Below are 9,348 nucleotides of genomic sequence, written 5' to 3' on the forward strand. Positions count from 1 at the left end.
CTCAACGGTATTTGAGCACTAAACTAGGCGTTTGGGAGAGGACAATACGCCCTCCTCTAGACTGTGAGCTCGTTGTGGGCAGGGAATGTGTCTGTTGTTCCACTGTACTCCCCCAGGCACTTAGCACAGTGCTCTGCACACAGTTAAGTGCTCAATAAATATGACAATGAATGACTTCTCTCTCCCTTCTACATCACCTATGCCCTTGCGTCTGTGACCTCTGGTCATTTGATATTCGCCCCACCTTCAACCCCACAGCATCGATGTCCATTCCTATAAATTCTATACTATAAATGATGCATTTGTATTAATATAGCACATGAATATTTGTATTAATTAGTACGGTGCTCTGCAAACAGTAAGCACTCGATAAATAGGACTGAATGAATAACATCCGTCTCCCCCCTTACGCTGTAAGCTCATCGTGGGCAGGGAACCTTTCTACCAACTGCTATACTGGAGTCTCCCAAGCGCTGAGTAATAATAATAATGATGATGGCATTTATTAAGCGCTTACTATGTGCAAAGCACTGTTCTAAGCGCTGGGGAAGTACAAGGTGATCAGGTTGTCCCATGGAGGGCTCACAGTCTTAATCCCCACTTTGCAGATGAGGGAACTGAGGTACAGAGAAGTGAAGTGACTTGTCCAAAGTCACACAGCTGACAACTGGCGGAGCTGGGATTTGAACCCATGACCTCTGAGCTCTGCACACGGTAAACGCTCAATAAATACCACTGAGGATGACAAAATACAACAGAGTTGGCAGACACGTTCCCTGCCCACGATGAGTTTAAAGTCTAGTGACAAAGCTACCAGAGACCCCCATCCCTTTCCCCCCCAAGAAAACTGACAGAGCTAAACAATTTGTTCCCCAGGGACGAGGTGTGACTTACTGAACAGCCTGGGTGTGCGCGTGGATTTGCACATCACGTAAATCCACACGAGTCATTTATTTAGTTTAACATTTATCTCCCCCTCTACACTGTAAGGTCGTCGTGGGCAAGGAATGTGTCTGTTATATTGCTAGATTTACACTTCCAAGCGCTCAGTACAGCACGTGGATTTGCACATCACGTAAATCCACACGAGTCACTTATTTAGTTTAACATTTACCTCCCTCTCTACACTGTAAGCTCGTCGTGGGCGAGGAATGTGTCTGTTATATTGCTAGATTTACACTTCCAAGCGCTCAGTACAGGGCCCTGCACACAGTAAATGCTCAATAAGTACAACTGACTAAACTTGTTCGGGACTGGGAATGTGTCAACCAACTCTATTATAATATGCTCTCCCAAGCGCTTAAGTCCATTTGTTCATTCAATTGTATTTATTGAGCGCTTACTGTGTGCACAGCACTGTACTAAGCGCTTGGGAAGTACAAGTTGGCAACAAATAGAGGCGGTCCCTACCCAACAACGGGCTCACAGTCTAATAATAATAATGATATAATAATAATAATAATAATAATAATAGTAATAATAATAATAAGTCCAGTGTACTCTGTGCCTCAGTTCCCTCACCTGTCAAATGGGGATTGAAGACGGTGAGCCCCACATGGGACAGGGAGCGTGTCCAACCCAATTATCTCAAATCCGTTGGGAGCAACGGAGTCTGGAGCAAAGCACCCGTTCACGGTTGGGCAGGAGGGGTGAGGTTAATAATAATAATAATAATAATAATAATAATAATAATAATAATAATGGCATTTGTTAACCGCTTACTATGTGGAAGGCACTAATAATAATGATGGTATTTGTTAGGCGCTTACTATGTGCCAAGCACTGTTTTAAGCGCTGGGGGAGATTCAAGGTCATCAGTTTGTCGCTAGTGGGGCTCACAATCTTAATCCCCATTTTACAGATGAGGGAACTGAGGCACAGAAGTGAGATGACGTGCCCAAAGTCATTCGTTCATTCAGTCATATTTACTGAGCGCTTACTGTGCGCAAAGCACCGGACTGAGCGCTTGGAAAGTACAATTCGGCAACAGACAGAGATAATCCCTGCCCACCAATGGGCTCGCAGACTAGAAGGGGGAAGACAGACAATAAAACAAAACATGTAGATGGGCGTCAATACCATCAAAACAGATAAATAGAATTATAGCTATCTACACATCAATAATAAATAGAATAATAAATATGTACAAATATACACAAGTTCCGCGGGGAGGGGAAGGGGACAGGGTGACAAGTGGCGGAGCTGAATTAGAACCCACAACCTGACTCCCAAGGCAACTGGAATCCATGCCAATCAAGTTGGACCCAATCTCTGCCCCACGTGGGGGCTCCCAATCTTCACCCCCATTTTACAGGTGAGAGAACTGAGGCCCGGAGATGGGAAGTAACTTGTCAAAGGTCACCCGCCTTCACCCCCATTTTACAGGTGAGGGGACTGAGGCCCGCAGACGGGAAGTCAAAGGTCACACGGGAGACAAGAGGGGAAGTGGGGGTGAGAACCCAGGACATTCTCATAACAATAATAATAATAATAATAATGATGATGATGATGATGGCATTTGTTAAGCAGAGTGGCTCAGAGGAAGGAGCCCGGGCTTTGGAGTCAGAGATCATGGGTTCAAATCCCAGCTCTGCCAACTGTCAGCTGTGTGACTTTGGGCACGTCACTTCACTTCTCTGGGCCTCGGTGACCTCATCTGAAAAATGGGTATAAAGACTGTGAGCCGCCATGGGACAACCCGATCACCGTTTAACCTCCCCAGCGCTTAGAACAGTGCTTGGCACATAGTAAGCGCTTAACAAATGCCATCATCATTATTATTAAGCACTTACTATGTGCCAACCACTGTTCTAAGCGCTGGGGGGGATACAAGATCATCAGCTTGCTCCACGTGGGGCTCACAATCTTAATCCCCATTTTACCGATGAGGAAACTGAGACCCAGAACAACAATAGCAATGCTGTCTGCTGTGTGACCTTGGGCAAGTCACTTAACTTCCCTGAGCCTCAGTTCCCTCATCTGTAAAATGGAGATAAGGACTGTGCGCCCCACAGGGGACAACGTGGTCACCTTGTATCCTCCCCAGGGCTTAGAAGTGCTTCGCACATTGTAAGCACTTAACAAATGCTAACATTATCACTATTATTATCAGGTTGTCCCCACGTCGGGCTTCCAGTCTTCATCCCCATTTTCCAGATGAGGGAACTGAGGCCCAGAGAAGGGACTTGCCTAAAATCACCCCCAGCTGATAATGGGCGGGGCCAGGATTAATAATAATAATGGCATTTATTAAGCGCTTACTATCTGCAAAGCACTGTTGTAAGCGCTGGGGAGGTTACAAGGTGATCAGGTTGTCCCATGGGGGGCTCCCAGTTTTCATCCCCATTTTCCAAATGAGGTAACTGACGCCCAGAGAAGTGAAGTGACTTGCCCAAAGTCCCACAACCGACAGTAGGCGGAGCCGGGATTTGAACCCATGACCTCTGCCTCCCAAGCCCGGGCTCTTTCCACTGAGCCATGCTTACTATGTGCCGAGCACTGTTCTAAGTGCTGGGGAAATTACAAGCTGATCATGTTGTCCCATGGGGGGCTCACAGTCTTCATCCCCATTTTCCAGATGAGATAACTGAGGCACTGAGAAGTGACTTGCCCGAAGTCATCCAGCTGACAATTGGCGGAGCCGGAATTTGAACCCATGTCCTCTGACTCCAAAGCCCGGGCTCTTTCCACTGGGCCACGCTGCTTCTCTAGATTAGATTAGAACCCACGACCTCTGATTCTCAGGGTCGGGCTCTAATAATAATAATAATGGCATTTATTAAGCGCTTACTATGTGCAAAGCACTGTTCTAAGCGCTAGGGAGGTTACAAGGTGATCAGGTTGTCCCACAGGGGGCTCACAATCTTAACCCCCATTTTCCAGATGAGGTCACTGAGGCCCAGAGAAGTGAAGTGACTTGCCCAAAGTCACCCAGCTGACGGAGCCGGAATTCAAACCCATGACCTCTGACTCCAAAGCCCGGGCTCTTTCCACTGAGCCACGCTGCTTCTCTAGATTAGATAAGAATCTAGTCTTCTAGCCTGTGAGCCCGTTGTTGGGTAGGGACCGTCTCTATATGGTGCCAACTTGTACTTCCCAAGCACTTAGTCCAGTGCTCTGCACACAGTAAGCGCTCAATAAATACAACTGAATGAATTAGAACCCACGACCTCTGACTCTCAAGGTCGAGCTCTATGCTGCTTCCCTAGATTAGAGTCTAGTCTTCTAGACTGTGAGCCCGTTGGTGGGTAGGGACCGTCTCTAATGGTGCCAACTTGTCCTTCCCAAGCGCTTAGTCCAGCGCTCTGCACACACTAAGCGCTCAATAAATACGACTGAATGAATTAGAACCCACGACCTCTGACTCCCAGGGTCGGGCTCTACGCTGCTTCCCTAGATTAGTCTAGTCTTCTAGACTGTGAGCCCGCTGTTGGGTAGGGACCGTCTCTATATGTTGCCAACCTGTACTTCCCAAGCGCTTAGTCCAGTGCTCTGCACCCAGTAAGTGCTCCATCAATACGACTGAATGAAAATGAATGAATGCTCAGCAAACAGTAAGCGCTCAATCAATCAATCAATCGTATTTATTGAGCACTTACTGTGTGCAGAGCACTGTACTAAGTGCTTGGGAAGTACAAGTTGGCAACATCTAGAGACGGTCCCTACCCAACAGTGGGCTCACAGTCTAAAAGGGGGAGACAGAGAACAAAACCACACTAACAAAATAAAATAAACAGAATAGATATGTACAAGAAAGATAAATACACAGAGTAATAAATGTGTACAAACATATATACATATATACAGGTGTTGCGGGGAAGGGAAGGAGGTAAGATGGGGGGGATGGAGAGGGGGGCGACGGGGAGAGGAAGGAAGGGGCTGAGTGTGGGAAGGCCTCCTGGAGGAGGTGAGCTCTCAGTAGGGCCTTGAAGGAAGGAAGAGAGCGAGCTTGGTGGATGGGCGGAGGGAGGGCATTCCAGGCCAGGGGGATGACTTGCCCAAAGTCACACAGCTGATAAGTGGCGGAGCCGGGATTTGAACCCACGACCTCTGACTCCAATGCCGGGGCCCTTTCCACTGAGCCACGCTGCTTCTCAAGCGCTCAGTCCAGTGCTCTGCACCCAGGAAGCGCTCCATCAATACGACTGAATGAAAATGAATGCCTTCCTCCCTTCAAGGCCCTACTGAGAGGTCACCTCCTCCAGGAGGCCTGCCCACACTGAGCCCCTTCCTTCCTCTCCCCCTCGTCCCCCTCTCCATCCCCCCCCCCCCCGTCTTACCTCCTTCCCTTCCCCACAGCACCTGTATATATGTATGTACATATTTATTACTCTATTTATTTATTTTACTTGTACATACCTATTCTACTTATTTTATTTTGTATGTTTGGTTTTGTTCTCTGTCTCCCCCATTTAGACTGTGAGCCCACTGTTGGGTAGGGACTGTCTCTATATGTTGCCAACTTGGACTTCCCAAGCGCTTAGTACAGTGCTTTGCACACAATAATTGCTCAATAAATACGATTGATGATGATGTACTTCCCAAGCGCTTAGTACAGTGCTCTGCACACAGTTAGCGCTCAATAAATACGACATTGATTGATTGATTGAATGCATGTTCTGCACACAGTAAGCGCTCAATAAATACGATTGATGATGATGATGATGTATTTCCCAAGCGCTTAGTACAGTGCTCTGCACACAGTAAGCGCTCAATAAATACAACTGATTGATTGATTGAATGCATGCTCTGCACACAGTAAGCACTCAATAAATACGCTGGAATCATCACCATCATCAATCGTATTTATTGAGCGCTTACTGTGTGCAGAGCACTGGACTAAGCGCTTGGGAAGTCCAGTCTAAAAGGGGGAAACAGAGAACAAAACCAAACATACTAACTCAATACCGTACTGTACTAAGCGCTTGGGAAGTACAAATTGGCAACACCTAGAGACAGTCCCTCCCCAGCAGTGGGCTCCCAGTCTAAAAGGGGGAGACAGAGAACAAAACCAAACATACTAACAAAATAAAATAAATGGAATAGATATGTACAAGTAAAATAAATAAATAAATAGAGTAATAGAGATGTACAAACATAGTGCTCACCTCCTCCAGGAGGCCTTCCCAGACTGAGCCCCTTCCTTCCTCTCCCCCTCGTCCCCCTCTCCATCCCCCCCATCTTACCTCCTTCCCTTCCCCACGCCACCTGTATATCTGGATACATGTTTGTACATATTTATTACCGTATTTATTTATTTTACTTGTCCATATCTATTCTATTTATTTTTTTTTGTTGGTATGCTTGGTTTTGTTGTCTGTCTCCCCCTTTTAGACGGTGAGCCCACTGTTGGGTAGGGACTGTCTCTGCATGTTGCCAATCTGTACTTCCCAAGCGCTTAGTCCAGTGCTCTGCACACAGTAAGCGCTCAATAAATACGCTTGATGACGATGATGATGTACTTCACAAGCGCTTAGTCCAGTGCTCTGCACACAGTAAGCGCTCAATAAATACGACTGACTGATTGATTGAATGCATGCTCTGCACACAGTAAGCGCTCAATAAACATGCTGGAATCAGCATCAATCATATTTATTGAGCACTTCCTGTGTGCAGAGCACTGGACTAAGCGCTTGGGAAGTCCAAATTGGCAACATCTAGAGACAGTCCCTACCCAACAGTGGGCTCACAGTCTAAAAGGGGGAGACAGAGAACAAAACCAAACATACTAACAAAATAAAATAGAATAGATATGTACAAGTAAAATAAATAAATGGGGTAATAAATATGTACAAACATATATACAGGTGCCGTGGGGAAGGGAAGGAGGTAAGATGGGGGAGATGGAGAGGGGGACGAGGGGGAGAGGAAGGCCCAGCAGTGGGCTCACAGTCTAAAAGGGGGAGACAGAGAACAAAACCAAACAGACTAACAAAATAAAATAGAATAGATATGTACAAGTAAAATAAATAAATAGGGTAATAAATATGTACAAACATATATACAGGTGCTGTGGGGAAGGGAAGGAGGTAAGATGGGGGGGATGGAGAGGAGGACGAGGGGGAGAGGAAGGCCCAGCAGTGGGCTCACAGTCTAAAAGGGGGAGACAGAGAACAAAACCAAACAGACTAACAAAATAAAATAGAATAGATATGTACAAGTAAAATAAATAAATAGGGTAATAAATATGTACAAACATATATACAGGTGCTGTGGGGAAGGGAAGGAGGTAAGATGGGGGGGATGGAGAGGAGGACGAGGGGGAGAGGAAGGCCCAGCAGTGGGCTCACAGTCTAAAAGGGGGAGACAGAGAACAAAACCAACCATACTAACAAAATAAAATAAATAGAATAGATAGGTACAAGTAAAATAAATAGAGTAATAAATACGCACAAACACATATACATATATACAGGGATATATATGGAATGAATTAGAACCCACGACCTCTGCCTCCCAGGGTCGGGTTCAACGCACTGAGTCACTGTGTGTGTGTATGTGGAGGAAGGTGGGGGGGGGGGGGCGGGTGAGGTGAGCAAGAGCGACGCCATTACAGAGGCCTGAGGCCTTCCCAGGCCCGGTCCTCCCCGCGGCCCCTCAGCCCCCCAACCCGACCTTCCCCGCCCCTGTCGCCATCCCCTTGTTCCCACAAACCCCCCCATGTCGGGGCAGACCGTCCCCATCCCCGCCATTCCACAAATTCCTCATTTACCTTCGTGCGTCTTGGCGATCTTCGCCATCTTGTCCACCCCGACAACCAGGCGGAACTGCCGCGGCCCTCCCGCCCACACACCCCCGACTTCCGCTCGCCCCCGACGCCGCCCCGAAGAGCGGGGGCGCCGTCTGCGCAGGCGCGGCGCGGGGACGCGCGCCGGAGGGCGACGCCTGCGCAGGCGCGGCGCGGGGACGCGCGCCTGAGGGCGACGTCTGCGCAGGCGCGGCTCAAGAACGCGCGCCGGGGGGGACGACACCTTCTGCGCAGGCGCGGCTCAAGAACGCGCAGCGAGGGAGGAGGGGGGGAAACAGCGGGGCCGCGCAGTGCATGCCGGGACTGGAGGGGGCTGGGCGGGGAAAGCGGAAGGCCCAGTCAATCAATCAATCAATCAATCGTATTTATTGAGCGCTTACGGTGTGCAGAGCACTGTACTAAGCGCTTGGATTCATTCATTCAATCGTATTTATTGAGCGGTTACTGTGTGCAGAGCACTGTACTAAGCGCTTGGGAAGTCCAAGTTGACAACATCTAGAGACGGCCCCTACCCAACAGTGGGCTCACAGTCTAGAAGGGGGAGACAGACAACAAAACAAAACATGTTAACAAAATAAATAGAATATGTACAAACAAAATAGAGTAATAAATACGTACAAACATATATACATATATCCAGGTGCTGGGGGATTCATTCAATCGTATTTATTAAGCGCTTACTGTGTGCAGAGCACTGGACTAAGCGCTTAGGAAGTCCAACTTGGCAACATATAGAGACGGTCCCTACCCAATAGTGGGCTCACAGTCTAGAAGGGGGAGACAGAGAACAAAACAAAACATATTAACAAAATAAAATAAATACAATAAATATGCACAAATACAAATTACAAAGTACAAATAAATGTACAAATAAACAAATGTACAAATAAATATGAACAAACATGTACAAATAAAATAGAGGAATAAATCCGTCCAAACATATATACACACATATACAGGTGCTGTGGGGAGGGGAAGGAGGTAAAGGGGGAGGAGGGGGAGAGGAAGGAGGGGGCTGAGTGTGGGAAGGCCTCCTGGAGGAGGTGAGCTCTCAGGAGGGAAAATGGGGGAGGATCCCTCAAGGCCTAAGGCCCACTCTGCCCACTTGGAAGTACTTGGACTTCCACTTGTACTTGGAAGTACAAGTCGGCAACATATAGACACAGTCCCTACCCAACAGTGGGCTCACAGTCTAAAAGGGGCCCCCTTGGCAGCCTGGGGACAAACCGTCCATCAATCCACCCATCAATCGCATTTATTGAGCCCTTATTGGGTGCAGGGCACTGCTGTGTGACTCTGGGCAAGTCACTTCACTTCTCTGGGCCTCAGTTCCCTCATCTGGCAAATGGGGATGAGTCAGATTTCTAAAAGTTCCCCCCCCTTTTAGACTGTGAGCCCACTGTTGGGTAGGGACTGTCTCTAGATGTTGCCAATTTGTACTTCCCAAGCGCTTAGTACAGTGCTCTGCACATAGTAAGCGCTCAATAAATACGATTGATGATGATGATGATGGGTTCAAATCCCGGCTCCGCCAATTGCCAGCTGTGTGACTTTGGGCAAGTCACTTCACTTCTCTGGGCCTCAGTTCCCTCATCTGTAAA

General features: G+C 47.7%; 1 protein-coding gene across 1 annotated transcript in view; it reads right to left on the reverse strand.

The window, feature by feature from the left end:
* Nucleotides 1-7,762, reverse strand: part of SF3B1 (splicing factor 3b subunit 1) — a 57,602-nt gene extending 49,840 nt beyond the window's left edge. Inside the window, exon 1 of the mRNA XM_038748898.1 lies at nucleotides 7,712-7,762. Coding sequence (XP_038604826.1) covers nucleotides 7,712-7,739 — 28 coding nt within the window. The 5' untranslated portion in view covers nucleotides 7,740-7,762. The remainder of the gene's footprint in view (nucleotides 1-7,711) is intronic.
* Nucleotides 7,763-9,348: the final 1,586 nt, after the last annotated feature.

This window comes from Tachyglossus aculeatus, chromosome 7 (genome assembly GCF_015852505.1).
Source record: "Tachyglossus aculeatus isolate mTacAcu1 chromosome 7, mTacAcu1.pri, whole genome shotgun sequence".
NCBI lineage: Eukaryota > Metazoa > Chordata > Mammalia > Monotremata > Tachyglossidae > Tachyglossus > Tachyglossus aculeatus.